Consider the following 21432-nt stretch of genomic DNA (forward strand, 5'->3'; position numbering starts at 1 on the left):
TAATACTATCGAACGAATACAAATACAGAATGTTGTAACTATTACTAACGTAGCTAATACATAAACAAAAACAAAGAAACAATTTTTCTACAATGGCAATGTAAGTAAGTTATCTACAAGGCATAAATCTTTAAGCACCAGAAAGATCAACTCAATGATTAGTACACCATCACGTTCTACTTGCTATTGGTTTCATTGTAAAGAGCAACTCTCTTTTCGGTCCATTCCTTCAACGTCTTTTCATAGGCTGTCTTGTCGGCCTGAGACAACTTGTAGCTCTGTTTGGCTTCACTAGACAAGTCTCTCCATTGTGCTCCCAATTCCTTCATAACTTCCTCCACAGCCCGTCCATCTCTCTTGTAGTTTTCCTTCAAATACAAGGCAAACCCTTCAGCTGGTCTTTTTGGCTTGGGTGTGTACAACTTCTTAGCTTCCTCGTTGATGTCTTTGGCTTTCTGCTGGTACACTTCCTTTTCGTCAATAGCAAGTGAATTCCACTGCTTCGATACATCGGTAATGTTGGAGCTACGTGCTTCCTTAACGAAAAGCGTATATCCGGAGATACCCCTGTAGGTTTTGGTGGCGTCAGCGATAATTTTCTTTTCCTTCTCCTTTTCCTTCTTTTCTCTTTCCTTCTCCTTGGAGACAATCACTTTTGTACGCTGCTTGAGCTTTGTCTCCAAAGTGGATAAATGCTTTTTCTCTTTCGTCAATTGCGACTTCAACTTGTCGAGTGCCTTTTTCTTCTGTGTAATTGACTTCTTATCTTGTGCTGTGGAAGCTAATCTCTGGAAACTAGTTACAGTGGCGGTAATAGGAGTGGCTGAACGGGTCTGCGCTCTTAAGATGGCGGAGTTAGCCAAAGCAATGCTTCTGACTGCCGTCAAGGATCTGTTTAACATGGTTTGTTGGGGCCAATTGGTGCAAAAGACTGCTTTTGAGGAAAGATATCAAACCATTTTCGCTATGCTTAATTACAGTGTTGTTTACATTTGGGTTAGCTGCAAGCTTTGGGAGTGCGACTACCAGAGGTCATGTGACGTGGAGAAAGTTAGGTGGTCTACGCGTGTAGTGGGTGCAACTGAGAGACGAGGAAAGAGAATGTTAAGAAGTAGAGACGGACAAGAAATCGGAGAAGAGAATTGTAAGGCCATATTGCTCTATTAATCAGATTTTTGCTCTAAATCAGTATTTCGTTGCTCGGACATTTCCGAAACAACTTTGGTAAATGTCCCTCAGTTTTACTCTTGCTCTCAACTCTCACTGATTAGTGCAAGTAGAACTTTAAGAACAATTCGACCTTATCTCATCATTAGTTCAAAAGCAAAACTTCGAGAGTCTTCAAGAAGCCCATTTCAAACTACTCACATCCCCCCATCTACAACTTTACTCTAACTTCTGTACATCTCTTCCACTCCTTCCACACTATTCCTTTCCTTCTATATCGGTCGTGCACGTAAACTGAAATTTTTTGGCACCTTTTTTCTGCGACCAGATCAGATAGCGACAATGAAAAAAGACTAACATTTTCAACACTACATTTTTCACTTTTCACTTCTCTCTTTCACTACGCACAATGTATTCCACGGCTCGTTCAGATACATTATTCCTCGGAGCCCAGAAAATCTCGGGCGACGACGTCCGTAATCAGACAGTATTGGCTACCCAGGCTGTGGCCAATGTCGTCAAGTCTTCATTAGGACCTGTAGGCTTGGACAAGATGCTCGTCGATGACATTGGTGACGTGACTGTGACAAACGATGGTGCAACTATTTTGTCTTTACTAGACGTGCAGCATCCCGCCGGCAAGATCTTGGTGGAATTGGCCCAACAACAGGATCGTGAAGTTGGAGACGGTACCACCTCCGTAGTGATTATTGCCAGTGAGCTCTTGAAACGAGCCCATGAGTTGGTCAAGAACAAAATACACCCCACCACCATCATCTCGGGCTACCGTGTGGCGTTGAGGGAAGCTATCCGTTACATCAATGAGGTATTGTCGCAGCTGGTTGACAGCTTGGGCAAAGACACCATAGTAAATATTGCAAAGACTTCGATGTCGTCCAAGATCATTGGCTCTGACTCGGATTTCTTCTCCCAAATGGTTGTGGATGCCATGTTGGCGGTTAAGACGACGAATGGCAAGGGTGAAACAAAATACCCAGTCAAGGCCGTTAACATCTTGAAGGCACACGGCAAGTCATCGACCGAATCGATGCTCGTAGATGGTTATGCCTTGAACTGTACTGTAGCTTCTCAGGCCATGGTCAAGTCTGTAAAAAATGCAAGAATCGCTTGTTTGGACATAAATTTGCAGAAGGCTAGAATGGCTATGGGTGTTCAGATAAATATCGACGATCCAGACCAGTTAGAGGAGATCAGAAAGAGAGAGTACGGCATAATCATTGAGAGAATTCGTAAAATCTTGGGTGCTGGAGCCAACGTCATTTTGACCACTAAGGGTATCGATGACTTGTGCTTGAAGGAATTCGTGGAAGCTGGCGCCATGGCAGTCAGACGTTGTAAGAAGGAAGACTTACGTAGAATAGCCAGAGCCACAGGTGCTACATTAGTAAGCAGTTTGTCCAACTTAGAAGGTGAAGAAACCTTCGATGCTTCGTCATTGGGTTCTGCTGAAGAAGTTGTACAGACCAGAATCAGCGATGACGAATGTATTTTGGTCAAGGGAACGAAGCAGCACTCTTCCTCTTCTATCATATTGAGAGGTCCTAACGATTACTCTTTAGACGAAATGGAAAGATCCTTGCATGACTCTTTGTCGGTTGTCAAAAGAACCTTGGAAAGTGGCAATATAGTGCCTGGTGGAGGTGCTGTTGAAACTGCTTTGAACATCTACTTGGAAAACTTCGCTACTACAGTTGGCTCGAGAGAACAGTTGGCCATTGCTGAGTTCGCTAATGCCTTGTTGGTAATCCCAAAGACTTTAGCTGTCAATGCAGCTAAGGATGCTTCAGATTTGGTTTCCAAGTTAAGAACCTACCATGCTGCTTCGCAGACTGCTTTGCCAACTGACAAGAAGAGAAAGTACAAGAACTACGGCTTAGACTTGATCGAAGGTAAGATTGTCAACGAAATCTCCCACGGTGTCTTGGAGCCTACGATTTCTAAGGTCAAGTCCTTGAAGTCGGCCTTAGAAGCATGTGTTGCCATCTTAAGAATTGATACCATGATTGAGGTCAACCCAGAAGCACCAAAAGAAGACCCTCACGACCATTAGAACCTTCCTCCTTAATACATGCCTAAATTGCCCTAGGAACTTATATTATAAATGTAGAACTTATCTATTCAACTAATCTACACTTCTAACTCTACAGACCTAAACCTTAATGGAGACTCCTCTCGTATATCGAGGTACTCTTGTTGAAGTTGCACAACTTACACTTGAAGATCTGATCTGAAGCTAACGACTTAGACTTGTAAATACAAACTACAAAGTGCTACAATTGAATGAATAAATTCTAATATCGTATGATTAAATGTACCCAGAAAGAATTAAAAATGATGAAAACTATGAATGTCTGATGAACTAAAGAATGTGAGAAAGACTATGATACAGTGAAATTCGAAGTCACTAGGCAGTTATTCTACCTGACTTGACAAGGTTCAAAAAAGATGAGCCGTGCGATGAACTCTTGCTAACCTTGGAATGCGGTTTGTGTTGTTTCTCATATGAAGAAGGTACGTTCAAGAAGTTCGACGACTTGGCTGACAATGGCATTCTCTTCTTTGGATGCTGCGAGTAGTCCACCTCCTCATCTTGCACTATACTAGACAAGTTATTGTAGGAAGAATGGGCACTTGGAAACGACCGGAGAGAGTGAGAGTTAGCTAAAGATAAACTTGAGTTGTAAGATGCAATGGAATGGCTGGAAGTGGATCTCGATGTAGACGATCCTGGAGAAGACATCTGAGAAGATGCAGTGGTCTCTGGAGAAGACATGGCGTAGTAGTGCTTTGAATAAGCGTTTGAGGCCCTGTAATAGTTTGTTCTGAGAACTATTTCGTCTTCGGCTTGCTTCTGAAGAGCATGCTTGATCGAGGCCAAGAATGGTTGTAATGCAATGATAAGTTCGTCTTCTTTGACGGAGACATTCCACTTCAACAAGCTGATCAACTCACGTTCGGCCATGTTGACCTCGTCGTTAGTCAATAAGCCGTCGGTGTACTTAGTCCAGTGCTTGTTCAATGGAGAAGAGTCGTTCAACGACTTGGCACTCAAAATGAGAGCAGCCAAGAAGATACGATGTCTCGTGGTTTCCATACCAACTGCGTTGGCTGGAAGAATGTTCCTCAACTTGTTGAGGTACACCAAAGTGGCCATCAAGGTTGGTGTCTGAACGTTGGAGTACTTGATCAAGTTCTTGATGAAGACAACCAACGAAGAACTCTTTGAAACAGGAGATACAAGCATGGTGGATGTAGAGGTGGCACCGTGGCTGGGCACTATGGTATATTGAGGTTTGCTTCCCTTGACCTGGATTATGGATGAAGTAGTAGCAACCAAGAACTGGATCATTTCCTGGGACACAGGCTGTCTGGAGAAAATCTTCAAGGCTTCTCTGTCGGACATGTTGAAAGTCTATGTGATATGAATAAGGGGTATAAGGGTATAATGAAGAAAGATATCGTAGTCAAAAGATATCTACTATAGGGTATTGGGATGCCGAGGTACTTGTCAAAAGTACTGGTGCAAAAAAGTCTGAATCAGGTAGGAGGAACGGATCAGAAGCAGGCTGTATGCGAGCAACTGAACGCTAGATGAAATGAAAGGAAAGGATAATATTTAGTAAAGGGAGTTGGTGGATAGCATAGCAGGATATCTGGGAAACGAAAAAGCTTTTATATGGTTTTGGCACCATCATGGCCATTATGCCCAAAAGGTATACTGCCTCTGAGTCGGCAAGTGAAAATTACCAAAACGTAGCAAGAAACAGAAAAGTTTACCACGCATTCTCATGCAGCGACCGTGCAGCAGGCTTAATCTCTATAGGAATGGGTGTCTAGTTATATAATTACCCCAATTAGTAAAAATACCGATGTGGTCTATGCACCCTTGTGCATGAAAGGAGTCATTGCATGCGTCGTGCAGATGACTGTACGCGAAAGTGCTGCTCACTAGAATACCACGCGCTATTAAATTCATCCCTTCGACGCGTAAAATCTGGTGGAGACGAAGAAAAGAGGTTGCAAAATAGACGGTTGTGTGAGCAACAAGAGAATTCGGGCACAACCATGGATTGATGAAGGAACCGCGCCTGTGGAGGAAGGGTGGAGTGAGCAGTTTTCAACTGTCGTTGCCTGGGTAGACTCGACTGTGTTTATTTACATAGGTTGGAGTTTGTTTTGGTGGTGGGTGTTCTAGCCTATTGTAAGGGTATCGCCTCTTTGTCTAGGGAATCCTTTTCGTGTTCAAGTCGAGATATGGCGATGCAAGTAATAAGACGAACAATTGTTGTCTTGCAAGATTCTAAATTAAGACCAACACAGTGGTGATACAAACAATGCTTCACTGAGTAACCTATGGCTTCTGAATTTGATTGGATCGCACGATGTCTGTCCCTGCAACTTCAAGTTGGTAATGAGGTAGGAATATTCTATGGAGTATTGTCTGGCAGAGTTTAGTTCTGTGCCTGACGGCAACTATCTTGTGGTGCTTGCCGTTATGCGGTGCTTGCGTTGCTTAATGTGCTAACATTGCTTGTTTGGCTAGCTTTTTGTCCCTGGTACATTTCTTGCATTCCTTGGGAGAATTTTATGGCAGTTTTTCGCGATCCAAACTAGGCGGATGACGGTTCAATTAATCTAACTTAGGATAAATTAGCAACCCTTCACAGAGATACGGGCGCACTTGAGCAGCTTGCGGTTTTGGCGTCAAAGACGGGTACTCGTCTATTCCGTGCATACAGCAAAGGAAAATTGCAGGGTAGGACATTTACGTCTGGTAATAGATGCCTCGCTGCTCTACATGTCTGTCTCTCCAGAAATCGCTACAGTCTTGTGAGAGAAACTTTTGCTATCCTGGCTATTTTGTAGCAGAATATTATCTGCGCTTAATGCGAAACTTTATTTGGTTGACAATCCACTCTGCGATCTCATTCGGCAACCTGGGCTCCAAACGGGCCCTGCAACCACTGAGCTGCCATGAAGATTTGGTAAATTGGTTTGCAACTGGTAGTTTTCTCCACACCTTTTCGGTAAGGTTTTAGACCTGCTTTTGCGGCATCATTCCTACACCTACAGCCAGGAATTATTGACGTCTCGTTCAATCGACCAATTTATCTACAATAGGACAGATTCGAATTTGCCCAAAACCAGTTAACGAAAATCTCGTCGCACAGAACAGCACCGCATGCCGGTACCATATTTTACGCTTGGAACCTGGAATTTCAGTCCTCCCATAGCTCAAATAGGCTAGGTCTGTCCCTTTATGCCTTTTTTCAGCTAGCGATTCCCTGCTTGAACCAAGTGTGCCCTTACAGCTGGAATTGTTATTATAGGTTCCCACCTGCTGCTCGGTCTCATGCTGCTCTGTGTTGCCCGATCTGGCAGGTTAACAGAGCCAACGCAGCTTCAAGGTGAACAGCGTCGTCTGACGGTCCTCGTGGGAATTGCTGATTTTGCTTGGTCGTACTGCAAAGTGTCGCAAACCGCATTGTTCTACTCAGACTCCATCTGTACTTCCTGTGGACGATTTACTCGATTCTGCTAAATTGTGATAAGGTCTCAAGAAGAGAAAAAACTTTGCATGGTTGGCACAGCTCTGGACCTTTTTCTTACATGATAGAATATGTACTTCATTGTTGGATTTTCTTGTGAAGTTGTCTAGGTTCTGCTACTTATTATTTCATTCTTCTTAATTCCCCATTACTTCTACATTTGGTGCTACAGCAATGCTTTATTCGGTGCTTGATATTCTACTTCCGGTACGCTATATCTCCTGAAATATTACAGCTGCAGTGCTACAGTAATACAGATGCTCTGATAGCCAAGCTTCCGTCTCTGCTGTTAAATGATCGTTTTGTGTAGTTACAATTTATGCACTATTTTGGACACACTAGATAAGACTATTTATCGTTTTGTAGCAAAAACGATAGACCTCTTCGTGGCCGATATTAGTTAGAAATACCGACGTCTGGGTAGTAGAAGAAGGCGAGAGCGACAATTAAATACGTGCTCAAAAGCATAGCGCCCTCCAACCAGTTGGACTCACCGTCCAAGATAACCAAGTTGGTGATGAACACAGAAACCACCATGACAGCTGTTTCGAATGTAGAGAAGTACAACGACATGGGAACGTCGATGACCCACCCGATCAATACCATGAAAGGAGTGACGAAGATGGCGATTTGCAAAGACGAGCCCACGGCTACTCCGATAGCCAAGTCCATCTTATCCTTCATGGCGACAATGATGGCAGTGACATGTTCGGCAGCGTTACCTACGATAGGAATGACAATCAAACCAATGAAAGTTTTCGACAAACCAGACGACTCGACGATGTCGTCGATTGAACCAACCAAGTAATCGGCACAGAGCGAAACAAGAATAGTAGCCAAAAGCAACACAGTAAGAGAACTGAAGACATTAAGGTGCTTTCCTTTTTCCTTCTGGGAATCTTCGGTAACTTGAGGTAAGGCAGCGGTTATGATTCCGTCATCTGCTTCTTGGGCTTGTTCTTCAAAAAGAGCCTTGTGGGTCTTCAATTGGAAAACCAAGTAGAGAATGTATACCACCAACAAAATGATGGAGACACCTCTTGACAAGGAGAGAATCAAGTCGTCAGACGAGCCTGGTTCGGGGAAGCCATTCTTTGGCTTTGGCGAAGGCAAAGAAGCATGGAAGGCAGCGGGTATGAGCAACCCGGCAGTGGAAAGTGCCATGAGCGACAGCATAGTTTGGGCTACAGTTTGGTTAAAGGTCTGTTGAACTCTGGTGATACCACCAGCTATGAAGCAGCATCCCAAAACCAACAACAAGTTGGATAATATGGAACCCAACATGGAAGCTTGGACGATTCTGACTTGATTTTCCTTCAAAGCGATGATGGAGACAATTAATTCTACTGCATTACCAAAGGTGGCATTAAGTAAGCCACCAACTGTCTCACCTACATCTTCAGCCAATTCTTCAGTAGCAAAGGCTAATATGGAAGCGAGCGGCACAATGGCAACGAAGTTTATCCAGAAGATGGCATTGGCCGACCATTGTAAGTATCCAGCAGCCAAACCGAGGGGAACAAACACTAACAAGTAGTTAACAGGAGACGACTTCAAGGTGAGAACAAGGGTGTCAATGGCACGAGTCTTGAAGGAAGGTGAGTTGGAGCGACCAAGTAAGGCGAGGTTTTCATTCAAGGTAGGCATGGTCAATTGGTCAAGTGGTGAATTGGTGTATTGAAGTGTAGCAATTGAAGATGGAGAGATGCTCACAAACAGAAGTTTACAGCAGGAGATGGAAGTGAAATTTCAATATTTATCACTGCGAAAAAGAGACTAGGAAAAGTTAGCATATACAATGAAATACGCAATTGATATTCAGTAGTTTGCCGGTGGATTTCCAGTGTGTCACGTAGAGTTCAGTAGATAACACGGATATGTGCAATTGACGACAAAGGGTAAAAGTGTTTGACAGAATTGGAGCAGAGTGTGAGCCAGAAGAATTTCAATGGGGTTTGTGAAATCTGTATCTCATTTCTGTGCGTTTTTATTTGTATTTGTATGGCAATAATTACAATTCACGTTTGTATGTACACAACCTGAAATTTAAGGCTGACGCCAGTTTTTTGCTTAGCTGTTTTGACATCTTTTCAATTTTGGTATCACGGGATTCTTGCTCCAATTCAGATAACCAAGAATCTAGTTTGGGCAATTCGTAAGGATTGATCATATGCGGCTTAGATCCAGCTCAGCTCATCTCAAGCCAACAGTCTGGCCAATGCCACCTTCCTGATACCACAGCCACTAATTACCATCCGGGCTTCATCTAGGCGAAAAGTTGGGGCTGTGTTTGGAGCTGTATGCAAGGCTGGGATTATTATGTAATATACGGAATATTAACTAAGCTCTGCTTACTGTACCCCTGCCCTCACTGGACAAGAATTGAATTTAGACGGACACATTTGCGAGCCGAGCCGCACGGCGGTAGATTTTTCATACATTCGGCTGCGAAAAATACGAACAGATGCTGGAGCTCAACGTTAATTAAATATACATGTATGTCTATATGAGTATAGCTCTTTTCTCTATGTGTTTTCGTTTCACTTCACCACAGACAGATGTTCTCTGGAAGTCTAGGCTACTAACTCAAGCCACAAGTAGGGAGCAAATACGATTACAGCAGTAAAGAATACAGCAAAGGCTTCCAAGAGAGCAATAGGGAATCCAGCCAAGCCTCTGTCTTTGAAGTTACAGTAGATAGCATAAAAAGCGACGCTGAAGAAGTGGTTAAACAACAACATTGGGAAGGGCAACATTCCTGACAACAACCCAATGGGGCCGGTTACACAGGACCCTCCTAACAAGAAGTACTGGAAACAGCCTCTTTGCAAGATCTTGAGCGAATTTTTGTCGGCTGCAAACAACGAGTACAAGGCAACCGACAAGGTATTGATGACGGCGTCGAGATTCTTTCTCTTTCTGTGGAACTGCTTCAATATCCGGGACACTTCGTCATACTCCTCAAAATCAGCAATGTACGCAGGATGCAACAACTTAGCCAACAACACCGCATCGTTCAAACCAACCGTCATACCACCACCGGTGAGAGGATGTCTCATATTTAGGGAGTCTCCCAACATTACCAATCCCTTGTGCTGGCTGCTGCCCTGTCTTCTGGCTGGCAAGTATTGGTTAGGCATGACTCTGTACTTGCCTCCTTCCAAGGCGATTTCGAAAGCCGGCTTGGTTTCTTCGGGCAACACGGGCAAGACCTCGTTCTTCAAATAGTTGTACAACTCGTTGTTGGCACGCGAAGGTGGTTTCAACGATCTATAGGCACACAAGATTCTTGTCTCGGTAGGAGAGATCTGGTACACAATCACGGGGGCCTGGTCCCCCAAGATAACGTGGCCGTGGTGCTTGGCTGGCAATTTACAGTCGGTCATGTATAACCCTATGAAGTACGAGCCTATGGTTGGTACATTGTTGCTGGACAACTCCTTTCTGAACTTGGAATAGATACCGTCACAGCAGATGGTCAACTTGGCATGGTAGTCCTTTGAGCCAACCAGTTCCTTAACCCTAACTCCAGTCACAATAGTGGAGTCGAAATTGTCTCTCAAGATCTTGACGACATTTCCCTCGACCCATTCTACGTTGGGCTCGTCTTTCACAATCTGTCTCAAGTTCTGTAAGAAGTCTCCATGGTGGAAAGCAACTCCTCTGACACGTTCGTCTTCGTCCCATTCGGAAGGACTCAAAGTCGAGTCTTCCTGTAACTTGTCGTTGCCATCTCTGACACAATCAGCCACCGGTTTCACAGGGTTCGTTCTAGCTGTATCTTCCTTTAATGGGTATGGGATCTGGATGTTCTTGTTGAAGTATTTGATGTAGTAACCTCTACAGTCGAAAGCCTCGATGTTGTTGATGGCCAGAATCATCCCCAACTCTCTGAGAGCCTTGACCCCGGCCGGCTGCATCAACTCCCCGACAATTCTGTCGGGCTTGGCCCAGTCTCTCTCTACAATCAATACCTTTCTGCCCTGTCTAGCTAAGGCTGTGGCGATGGCCGGTCCTACAACTCCGGCACCGATGACAATAACATCGTACTTGACATCCAATGGCGCGGTCATAACGTTGTTGTCTGTGAATTTCTGTGTGTAAGGGGAAAAATTGCAAATACCTCCGGTGGTATATCACTGCAATAGTAAACAAGTGAGTGGAAAATTATTCTACTTGAAACAGATGCCTCAGAATGTTTTAGAACGTCAGCTGACAAAGTGAAATAGAACCCAGGTATGGCAACACGCTCGAGTCAACTGGTCTGGTGCGAAATCCCCGTGTATAAATAATAGCCAGAGGTGGAAGTAATCTGAACCGTCTATGAAAATAAGACCACCAAAATCTACACTAAACGTACGTTAGCAGATGTCGTACAGAACAAAACTCTGTCTAGATCGTATAGACGTATAGCCCCTGTGCAGGCGCTGATGATTTCGCAATTAAGCATATGATTTTGTAGTCAGGTGACTTACCTAGGACTGGAGCGATGGCATGTCCTTGGAGCATACGACCGAAAAGATGAAATTGGGGGTACAACCTTTGTCACCTTGCTGATTTAGTGGCATTGTGTTTTACGATTAAATGATTTCTATTTATATAATGTTTAATGTAGCGTGAATTAAATCTTTATTATAGAAGTCTACTCACCAAAGTTTATTCAGTCGTATAATTTTTAACTGCTGCTCTTCACCAAATCGGTCTATACGGCGGCGTGCAGGACATTATATATAATGGCTGCAACAGTATTATAGTACTACTGCCAATGTCTGCAACACTCCCATATTCACTTTAAAGGTGAACGACTTTAATCGCTTTCTTCGTCACTTTCCTCTTCTTCTGCGTCCTGTAACCAAGTAATGAACTGGCCGGTCAACGTTCTCACAGATTGGATGTCTTTGTCTTCGTCGCCTTCGTTGTCCTTCCACCAGTTCAAGATCTGGTCTTCTTCCACAATGTCCAATTCATATAAGATTCTCACGGCAAGAAACAACACTATCTGGTTATATGCTTTGTCCAACTTGGCAATCTTGTCCTGGAGAATGTTCAACAAGTCAACTTGCTCTTCTTCGCTGAAGACTTGACGTTTGAACATAGGGCCCCACTGCGTAAAGATCTTGGTTGTAGCTTCTTTTGCAGCCAAAGTATCGGTAGTGATGTACTCTACAATCTTTTGCAAGAGAACTTGACAAGTAGCCAACCTGACTTCGTGGTATGTGACATTCATCGACATTCTCAAGGTATTCAATTCTAAAAGTGCCGTATCCAAGTCGTGGTTATTTTCCAAGGCTCTGTGGACTGTTGCCTCAGCTTCCTTAGCGAAATCTTCCTCTTCATCGTCAGAAAAGGCTCCACCTTCAAAGTCTGTAGAAATAACAGAGTTCGAAGATAATCTTCTAGTTCTAGAGTGAGAACGCTTCTTGCCCTTACGGTTAGAGATGGAGGCGATAGAATCGTCTGAGACGTTCAAATGCTTGAATTGATAGATGATTCCCGAGTATTGATCGCCATACTCAGATTCGCTCTCATCATCGACTGCTCTATCAGAAACATACAAGTATCCATCACCATCCTCGCCAACCAAGTCGATATCCTTGATATTCAACTCGATGTGTGGAATGGCAGGCTGCTGTGCGTCCTCGTCTACGTCTGAAGCGTCCGTGTCGAAAGAATCACTATCAAACAGATCCTTAAGAATAGGCTTCTCCACAATTCTTACATGGTGCGAGATGTGCTTGTTGTTGCCGATCTTAACGTTGAATCCAATGACGGAGCCAGGACTCAACGTCACATTTGATCCAATCAGAGCATCACCAGCTATTATGGTATGGTTGAGAACAGAGTTGTCTTCGATGACTGAATTCTCCCAAATGTACGAGTTGTTTATAATGACATTTTTGCCGATCCTACAGTTTCTGCCGATAACAGACTTCTTGATCGAAGAACCCTCGCCAACAGTAGTATTAGCACCAATAGACGTACAGCTTCCAATCTTACACGATTGCGCTAACACGACCTTCTCTTCCTTGTAGATATGACTGAACTCGTAAGTATACGAGTTATTTTCGATCAAGTTGGCATCTGGAACCAATGGGTAACACCATCTGGCTAGAACATCTTGTGAAACGGCATCGTATGTTGCCCAGCTCTCTACTCTTGCAGCATACTCAGCGCTATTTTCTGAGATGTAAGCGTAGATACTCTTCTTCACCAAGTCTGAAGTTAACACACCCTTGAGGAAATCGCTTCTCAACGTCTGGTAATCAAAGTTGTCCTGGAAGATCTGGGGCACATGAGGTGTACAGATATCGACGTAACAATCGATCAAGTCGTTTCTGATAACAAACTCATCTTCAATGTCTTCTATCAATTCCGGATCTATGCTGATGCTAGACTTTGCTCCGTCTACTGGAGGAATTCCCTGGTAGAACAAACATCTGTCGGTCTTTTTATCCAATATGAATGTGGCAGGATCCACGTGTGATCTAGTTCTATGCAATGGTGATGCCTGATTGAGCACCATGGTGACGATGTGTTCCTTGTCCTGGAGTTTCTTCTGTTTGTGGAAGTTCATGGCTCTTTCGAAATCGATGTTGGTAACCACGTCACCAGAAACTAAGAGAAAATCGCCCGTTATCAAACCTCGGTTATCCAAATCTCTCATGGCATCACCTACGGATCTCGATTCCAAGGACATAACGGTATGGATCAAGAATGGCGAATTTTTGGAATTCCACTTTGAGTTCAAGATATACTGCTGGATCTGCTCAGCATGAGACGAACACATTAAATGGACCTCGTTTACACCAGCCTTGGCAAGAAACTCCAATGTATACTCAATTAATGGAACATTGGCCAATGGCAATAAACATCTGGGCTTAACTGACGTCAAGGGCATAAATCTTGTCTCGAACGAATCTGTCAAGACGATGGCCTGGAATCGCTCATCTTGAACAGATTCCTTCGACTTTTTGTTCTTGGGAGGCATTTCTATTAGGGCAGAGTTGAACCACTGGTTCTATATAAGACAATCGTAAAAGCGCTTCCGTGCGGGTTTCAAAGGATTTATGGTATTGAAAAAGATTGTACTATGAATCATAACCAGAGCAGAGGGTTCAAAAAAAGTGAAAAAAAGCTAAATCACGTGATTTTCTACAAATGAATACTAAACCTCTTTGCGCTTGTCTATAGATATCCATACGGGGCCATAACGATGATAAATAACGTTCTATTCATTGTATTCTAATATGGAAAGTCTCAGACTTTAATAAATAGTGTCAGCAAAAAACAATTGTAACTGGTGAAAAATATATACAAGGATTTATAGGACCTGTAGTTAGCTCTAGTTGTTAGCAACTGGTGAGGTTGGTGTGGAAGAAGCAGTGGAGACGGCGGCGGCTGCGGCAGCTGCTGCAGCTGCTTGTTCTTCTTTTCTCTTTTTCAAATTAGCAAGAATCTGTTGTTCTTCAGCTTCCTTTTCTAACAAAACCTTCTTCCATTCAGGAATGGGAGGAGGTCTTGTCTTGTTGATTTCCTCTTCCTTCATTGCCAACAAGATGGTACTCAACAACAAGATTATGGTAATTCCCTGGGCATACATTCTGGCCTGGACAGCCTTTTGAGCTGTGGTCATGATTTTGTCTCTGTTGACCAACACCCACGAGCCGTACAACGATGCAGCCCATGTGGAGATGATAATCTTGTACTTGTTATCGTTCAAGACGGTGAAGGCTCTGTCTGATGTAGACAATTGATTCCATTGTCTGAACTCTTCCAAGATCTTCTTCTCTTCGTATTCAGACGAATGCATCTTTTTGTCGAATTCCCAGGAACCCTGGTCTGCCCAGAAGGCACCCACTGCGACGGTGGGCATAGTTATGATACAGGTCTTGATAGAGGCATTGAATCCATTGAATCTGGCTGTATGTCTTGTTTTCAAGTACGAGAAGAGTCCAACCGACAAGATGGATCCATAGAACATCCCCTTCAACCCTTCCGAGGTGATGTGGGAGATGTGGGCTTGTTTTTCTTCGTTGGTGATGATTTTCATAGTGCGTTGTGTAGTGTCTTGTAGATAGCTGAAGAGTAATTTGGTATTCAGGTATTCTCTATTTGATCTTTTTGACAGAAAATATGAATATACGTCTATACAATGATAAGACCCGGACTAGCTTATCTGTCTACACTAGGATTGAAGCCTGTTTAACGATACTTTTGGAAAGAACCGTGGGTGAAAATTCTTTTTTTTTTTCGTATCCACTATCGGAATATAAATTCGGTATAGGACGATTCGATAGAGTTGCGGTAATTTTCCACGATGCACTCCTGCTGAGAAGGTATATGCAACATAGTTAACTTTAATACGCTAAATTGATTTTGAGTTTATCCTTTAATTGTTACTAGTCTTTGAATTCAGGGGTTATACCGTCTTGTTCAGTTGAGCTAAGAGTTACAATTTGCTTCTAAAGGTTATTCAACTACTATCATTTTCGTTTGCAGGGCTGTACTTTTTCAGATTAAGCGAGATATAAACATTTCATTTCTGCGCTGTTACCTTCGTTTGAAAACTACTGAATAATGGACCACTCTTCTCACCATTCTGGCCATACTCTTGCCTCGGCCAACTCCATGGAGCATGGAATGCCAGGTATGGATCATGATGATATGTGCTCTATGAACGTATGTATTCTGATATTATTACCCATATAGGGCCAGGCAAGTTACTAACAATTGTCCAGATGCTCTTCACTTGGAACTGGAAAAATACCTGTGTTGTGTTCAAATGGTGGCACATAAGAACATTGCCCGGTTTTGTTTTCTCGGTGCTTGCTGTGATTCTATTCACTGCTGGCTACGAATTGCTCAAGTCTTGGGTTAACAGATGGCAGTTGGGCTATGTCAATGTGTTGTCTGGTGCATCTGCTTCCAGCTCTGAGGTTGCTATTAGAAGATACAAGTTCAAGAGGTCGTTGTTCTACGGATTACAAGTCGGCTATTCTTTCTTGTTGATGTTGGTGTTCATGACTTACAATGGTTGGCTCATGATCGCTGTCGCAGTAGGTGCAGCTTTGGGCAACTACTTGTGGGGCTCTCTGTCGCCTGATTCAAATGTCACAAGAGACATGTCCTGTCATTAGAATAGATAAACTAATATACGACGCTTCTATTGGCTGGTTGCGTAACATTATATCTCATCCTGGAGATGAGCAATTTGTGTTCTTGTTTAGGAAGTTGTTTTCTATAGCTCGTATGTGTAGAAGCAGATAAGTTAGTGATGAAGAAAAATAAAGATTATGTTTTGAAAGCATTCCACAATGTGTTCAGTTGTTTGCCCCAGCTTTCGAAAATGTTGTAGTTAGTTCCCCATAGCAATTTCGCAGTAATCCCATGGTGAAGATTTGATGACTGTGAAAATATATAATGGATATAGAGTACAACGAGAGATGATAGCAATATTTGATTTCTTCAGATCAAATACCTTTACACCATCAGGGAATATTCATGTTGTATTTCTTTGTTATGACTCTTCAAGGAAATTTTCGAATATTGGTACAATAGTTCGTTAAATTGATTGCAAATACCAGAAATAATTGCGAAAAATTGTAACACTAGAAAACAAATAATAACGATATTGTTTCTTGTATTCTACATCAATGTAAACCCAGTATGACTACAATCACTTAAACTTTCGTCCTCTTTGGTTATTGTACCCTGAATAGGAGAAATACTAATCAATGATTGGCAGTAGTTGTAGGAGAACGTCTTCGCACTTGAACAAGGAGTCAGGTAGTAAAAAAGCACAACTATTCAGAATACGAGAAGACGAAAAGAACATAACTTTTAGTAACACCGTTCCCCAACTCAAAAGATACAACACCACGTCCCCGTAATGTTATTCCCATCGAAGCGCAAGAGAATAGAGCAAGACCTCTACGAGGTGCATCAAATATTGCTCCAGAGACAAAACCACACAAACATCAAGAATATGCCCAATATCCAGAATATTTAGCTTAAGTCCCTGAGAGACAACCAATTATCTTCTTGTCGAGGATTCATACCAAATTTATCATTTTAAGAACTATTTTTCAATATAGAATGTATTACCATTAAAACCATACCTAGTTTATCGTCAATATGCAGTCTTTTTACGAAGTGGCATGTACTGAAATCCAAACCATTTGCTACAAAGAATATAAATCTTCTTATAATCCATATCGAAGTGTGGAGGAGATACTAGGATAGAACCTCCGGTTGATACCACCTAAAAATATAGGTCATATCCTTGGAAAACTGTAAAAATGCCACAATATGGTAGCGCAGAAAAAGACAAGACGTCTGGGAAAAATGCTTAGGTTTATGACGCAAGGTGCTCCAGTGGCGCAGAGGTTAGCGCTTCGTGCTTATAGCCGTGTTACGACGATATGGTTATACCATAAGTCACGGTCGTGTGAGGAACGCGACGGTCGTGGGTTCAAACCCCTCCTGGAGCATTTTGTCTTTTCTTATTTTTTTGAATTTTTAAGTGACATTAAGATGGTAGATGGTAGTAAATAGTAAACACTATCCCTAGAAGTATCCGCATTCTAGTGATATAAGGCAAATGGCATCTGGTGTATATTACTTGATCTATGATAATTTTCTTGCACAAAATTACTGCGGTGCGGATGTGAAATATTCAAGCATCTCATCTAATTTTTTTTGCACTCAAATAAATTTATTGAGAGACAAGATCGACAAGCTTCCTGACTGAAAAGTACCTAAACATTTACCAAGATGGCTGAGAAAGTGAGATACTATTTGGAACAGTCTGTTCCCGAGTTAGAGGACTTGAAGAGCAAGGGCCTTTTTGAAAAAAATGAAATCACCATGATTATGAGAAGAAGAACCGACTTCGAGCACAGAATCCAAGGCAGGGGAAGTAAGCCTAGAGATTTCACCAAATACGCAGAATTTGAAGTTAACTTGGAGAAATTGAGAAAGAAGAGATACAGCAGATTATCAAAAGTAGGGGTTATTGACACCAAGCCCAGCATTAGTGACTGGGCTGGAACTAGAAGAATCATGTTCATTTTTGAGAGAGCTACTAGAAGATATCCAGGTGACTTGGACTTATGGTCGCAATACTTGAAGTTTGCCAAATCAAATGGTGCTATAAAGGTTATTTATAAGGTTTATTCTAGACTTTTGCAATTACAACCCCGTAATATAGATGCTTGGTTATCTGCGGCAAAGTATGAGTTCGAAACCAATGCCAACGCAAAGGGAGCAAGAATGCTTTTCCAAAGAGGGTTAAGATTGAATCCAGAATCGTTGGAATTGTGGTTGAGCTATGCCCAATTCGAGTTGACGTATATATCGAGATTACTTGCCAGAAGAAAAGTTTTGGGTCTCATAACTGAAAAGCAACAGCTGGACGAAATGACTAGCCAGCAAGAAAGATTAGCCAAGTCTATTGCAGACTCAGCCATAGGTGATGACGACAAAGACTTTAACGATGATAAGATCGAATTGCCTTCAACAGAAGAAATGAAAGAACAATTGCATCACTTACCCGAAGCAGACATGAACATGTTGGGTAATCCCGAAACCAATCCAGCCTTGAGAGGAGACGTAGCGTTAACAGTTTTTGACTTGTGTGTTCCTGCAATTATCAAGAGCATTCCTGAATTTTCTACTGTAGTCAATGCTCAAGACAAGACTTTCGAGGTTGTTGACCATTTCTTATCCATGATCGACTTGTTCGAGGACCTCAACAGAGACCACTTATACTTACACATCTTGAACTTTTTACAAAGTAATTATCCTCATGATTTACGTACAAGTTTGATCGACATATGTTTGCCTATCAGAAATGTTAAACGGACCAGCCCTCAGTTGTCCGAGTTGTTACAATTGGCCGTTAATAAATTCATTGCATACAAGTCTAAGTTGAGAGACTTACAAGAGAAGGATACATTAACTAACTTATTCGTTAACCAGCTTACAAACCAGTTCTTGAGCACTCACGAAGTCGCTGATGGTTCTGAAAAGATAGACACTTTATTAAGAGCCATTATTAAGAAGTGCCGCACCATCTAGAATAGATAGACATTAATACATAAATATAGAACTATAGACTGTGGTGGAACTAGAACTACAACGACTAATAGAAGTGGGACTCATAAACTAGTCCAATTTGTTTTCGCTGTCCAAATTGAACTTTCCTAAGTTCTTGACACGACGAGAGATGGCAGTATAACTCAAGGTAAACACCACCAATCCAGAGAGTACGGCTGTAAGCACCAAATAGAAGGTAAACCACTGGTAACTTATAGGAACAAAAGCCGCTGGGAATCTGTAGAAGCCATCTGCATAAGGCAAATTCTCAGTCTTTCCGGCTATCGAGTTTACAGGAACAATCTGATCAAGCCATCTGACAGCAAAATTGAGAGTGAGCAGGTCACCAATGACGATTCTAGTGACATTAGTTCCTGAAGAATAAGCCACGGCACTGATGAAAGTGTTTTCTTTATGGTTGCGGTTAGCTGGCTTCGTCAAAAGGACATTTAAAGACGAATCGATATCCAAATGAGAGTCGTGTATTTCTCCTCTGAAATTGAAAGTCAAAGGAACATAAGCTCCCCCCTTTTGCAAGTAGTTGGCATCAGCACTAACAGGTAATCTACAGCCAAATGGCACGTCTTCGTGGATGTACAATTGGAACAAATGGTATAAGTTGTCTGTGAATTCGATAGTACAGTTGAAATCAGCATTGACTCCATATTCAAAGCTCAAAGGTCTGTTGGTCTCTTTACAAGTAGGAAAGGGACCGTAGACGATTTTGTCGTTTTCATCGAAAACATGTTCTCCATTGTCGATGTTTCTCGTAATGCAATCCATCTGGACTAGTTGACCTAGGTCGTACGGTGTGAATTCCACAGGAATTTCTTCTTTTCTATTACGTGGGTACCATTGATTGGCAGACACAAATGACGTCAAAGAGATACCAGCAACTACTAATGACAACTTCATGGCGATATGACTGTCTTGAACGAAAGATATGAAAAAAAAGAAGAAGAATATAGTCTACAAGTTCTAATCTCTATGATCTACATTCTCTGAGCAAACACTACGTTTTGTTGGCATGAAATGCGCGACCGAAATTGAATTGAATTTGCACCTCTGAAAAATGCGTAGATCAGGTGTACCGAAAACTTAAACGTTTAGTATCAGACGGAGATGTCAGCATAGTTTGAGAAATGGTGAAGAAAATAAGTACAGAATTCTGCCAGATTCAGAAAATCGAAACCTCTAGTGTTAGATTACAATTTTTTTATGATATTTTTATTAAGTACATATAAAGAGTGCGTTTTGTAACTATACAAATTTCAAGAATACCCCAAGAAAATTAACATGAATAATATATTGGTTAAGCTATGATGCAATTCCTAAAATTAGTTTCTCTTAGCAAAACGTCTTGGACCTCTTTGAGCAGAGATGGAGACGGTTTGGATTGGGATCTTGAAACCCAAGGTCTTGACCAAGTCAGCGGTTTCAGAGTCAACTTCCAATTGACCGTTGGTGTGAGATAAGTCCAAAGCAGAGACTTCTGGAACGTATTGATCTTTTCTTTCTCTTTCTTCTTCTTGTAACTTGAAAGAAATACCTCTAACTGGACCCTTTTGAATTCTCTTCATCAAGTGGGTGGTGTAACCAGCAATCTTATTTCTTAATCTCTTGGATTGGATGACAGCGATTTCAGAGGTCAATCTCTTGTTGGTTTCGAAGTCTAAGGTTAACTTAGGGTAGAAACGTTCAATCAAGACCTTGGAAGCTCTCTTAACGGTTTTAGTTCTAACACGACCCTAAATACTTGGTTAGTATATTGTTCATTAATGTCAGTGGTAAGGGAAAAAGCATTTGGCAAGTCAGGGTAGACAAATATTGTTGCACATAGTAAACGATAACTTATTCCACATCATTTCAATTTTATTTAACTTCATGGTAAAGTACTTGTCCTTTCTTTCAGTTCTGAATCATTATAATGTATTCCATTGTCGGTGGAAGGTATTCTTTACTCAAACAAAGTGTCATTTCTTATCAATAGTGAAGATCTTGTTTTTTTAATCAGGATGCCTTTAGATATCAATGTTTGAATGCTGGACTATATAGTTTGCATCCTCTTACGTATTTGCTGTTGATAGTTTTATCTTTCTTTTCGTTCCTTATGTTCTAGTGAATGGTTGTTCATGCAGAAATTTCATATCGAACTCGATTCTATCAAACGTCAATGGATTCGCTGTCTTAATTATATTCTTGGTATATTCGATGATGTATCCCTTCTTGACATGCCTCTGCTTGACCACTACATGTTGATATCAAACATTACATACCATCTTTGCTGATTACTTTAACTGTGTATATGAATAACTAACAATCAAAAGAGAAATAAGAAAAACTCTTACCAATTTTTACTACCTAGTCAATTTTCACGAACCAAATTTTTTGAAAATTTTCCCATAGTTAATGACTGGTAGCGCCCATAGTTAACACTCTCAAACTGCATGTATGTACAGGAGTAATGAGATTGCACCGGCACATAGAGACGAAGTGCGAACAAAGGGGGATACTTTTCAGTCACCTGACTTATGTGACTGTTTTCCTCGACCGGTAATCTGAAATAAAATCAACAATCACGTGGAAAATTGCACACTTT

The 21432-nt window shown here is 41.8% G+C and overlaps 10 protein-coding genes across 10 annotated transcripts; 3 read left to right on the top strand and 7 right to left on the bottom strand. All coding sequences in view use genetic code 12, as the record gives it.

Moving 5' to 3' along the window:
• Positions 1–26: 26 nt before the first annotated feature.
• On the bottom strand, positions 27–902 carry HMO2 (HMG box-containing protein; the record flags this gene model as incomplete). The annotated part of the gene is made up of 1 exon (XM_001383183.1): positions 27–902. One exon carries the CDS (start codon positions 900–902, stop codon positions 177–179), a length of 726 nt encoding a protein of 241 aa, XP_001383220.1.
• Positions 903–1576: 674 nt separating this feature from the next.
• Positions 1577–3238, top strand: PICST_81386 (chaperonin TCP-1; the record flags this gene model as incomplete). Its single annotated transcript, XM_001382659.1, has 1 exon — positions 1577–3238. One exon carries the CDS (start codon positions 1577–1579, stop codon positions 3236–3238), a length of 1662 nt encoding a protein of 553 aa, XP_001382696.2.
• Positions 3239–3592: 354 nt separating this feature from the next.
• PICST_30285 (predicted protein) lies at positions 3593–4591 on the bottom strand (the record flags this gene model as incomplete). The annotated part of the gene is made up of 1 exon (XM_001383184.1): positions 3593–4591. One exon carries the CDS (start codon positions 4589–4591, stop codon positions 3593–3595), a length of 999 nt encoding a protein of 332 aa, XP_001383221.1.
• A 2437-nt stretch (positions 4592–7028) lies between these two features.
• On the bottom strand, positions 7029–8384 carry VCX1.1 (Ca2+/H+ antiporter; the record flags this gene model as incomplete). Its single annotated transcript, XM_001383185.1, has 1 exon — positions 7029–8384. One exon carries the CDS (start codon positions 8382–8384, stop codon positions 7134–7136), a length of 1251 nt encoding a protein of 416 aa, XP_001383222.2.
• An 822-nt stretch (positions 8385–9206) lies between these two features.
• Positions 9207–10813, bottom strand: ERG1 (squalene epoxidase(monooxygenase), erosterol biosynthesis). The gene has a single exon (XM_001383186.1). The coding sequence runs from the start codon at positions 10808–10810 to the stop codon at positions 9311–9313; it is 1500 nt and encodes a 499-aa protein (XP_001383223.2). The 5' UTR covers positions 10811–10813; the 3' UTR covers positions 9207–9310.
• A 535-nt stretch (positions 10814–11348) lies between these two features.
• Positions 11349–13791, bottom strand: GCD6 (translation initiation factor eIF-2B epsilon subunit, GEF). The gene has a single exon (XM_001383187.1). It carries the CDS (start codon positions 13723–13725, stop codon positions 11545–11547), a length of 2181 nt encoding a protein of 726 aa, XP_001383224.2. The 5' UTR covers positions 13726–13791; the 3' UTR covers positions 11349–11544.
• A 159-nt stretch (positions 13792–13950) lies between these two features.
• PICST_81837 (hypothetical protein) lies at positions 13951–14935 on the bottom strand. The gene has a single exon (XM_001383188.1). It carries the CDS (start codon positions 14785–14787, stop codon positions 14080–14082), a length of 708 nt encoding a protein of 235 aa, XP_001383225.1. The 5' UTR covers positions 14788–14935; the 3' UTR covers positions 13951–14079.
• Positions 14936–15475: 540 nt separating this feature from the next.
• CTR2 (copper transpport protein) lies at positions 15476–15874 on the top strand (the record flags this gene model as incomplete). Its single annotated transcript, XM_001382660.1, has 1 exon — positions 15476–15874. The coding sequence occupies one exon, from the start codon at positions 15476–15478 to the stop codon at positions 15872–15874; it is 399 nt and encodes a 132-aa protein (XP_001382697.2).
• A 1636-nt stretch (positions 15875–17510) lies between these two features.
• UTP6 (U3 snoRNP protein) lies at positions 17511–19546 on the top strand (the record flags this gene model as incomplete). The annotated part of the gene is made up of 1 exon (XM_001382661.1): positions 17511–19546. The coding sequence occupies one exon, from the start codon at positions 17511–17513 to the stop codon at positions 18813–18815; it is 1305 nt and encodes a 434-aa protein (XP_001382698.2). The 3' UTR covers positions 18816–19546.
• A 499-nt stretch (positions 19547–20045) lies between these two features.
• On the bottom strand, positions 20046–21165 carry RPS17B (40S ribosomal protein S17). The gene is made up of 2 exons (XM_001383189.1): positions 21110–21165; positions 20046–20581 (listed from the first exon to the last, which is right to left on the bottom strand). The coding sequence occupies exons 1-2, from the start codon at positions 21110–21112 to the stop codon at positions 20171–20173; spliced, it is 414 nt and encodes a 137-aa protein (XP_001383226.1). The 5' UTR covers positions 21113–21165; the 3' UTR covers positions 20046–20170.
• Between the last annotated feature and the right edge of the window lie 267 nt (positions 21166–21432).

Source organism: Scheffersomyces stipitis, chromosome 2, assembly GCF_000209165.1.
Source record: "Scheffersomyces stipitis CBS 6054 chromosome 2, complete sequence".
In the NCBI taxonomy this organism is placed as follows: domain Eukaryota; kingdom Fungi; phylum Ascomycota; class Pichiomycetes; order Serinales; family Debaryomycetaceae; genus Scheffersomyces; species Scheffersomyces stipitis.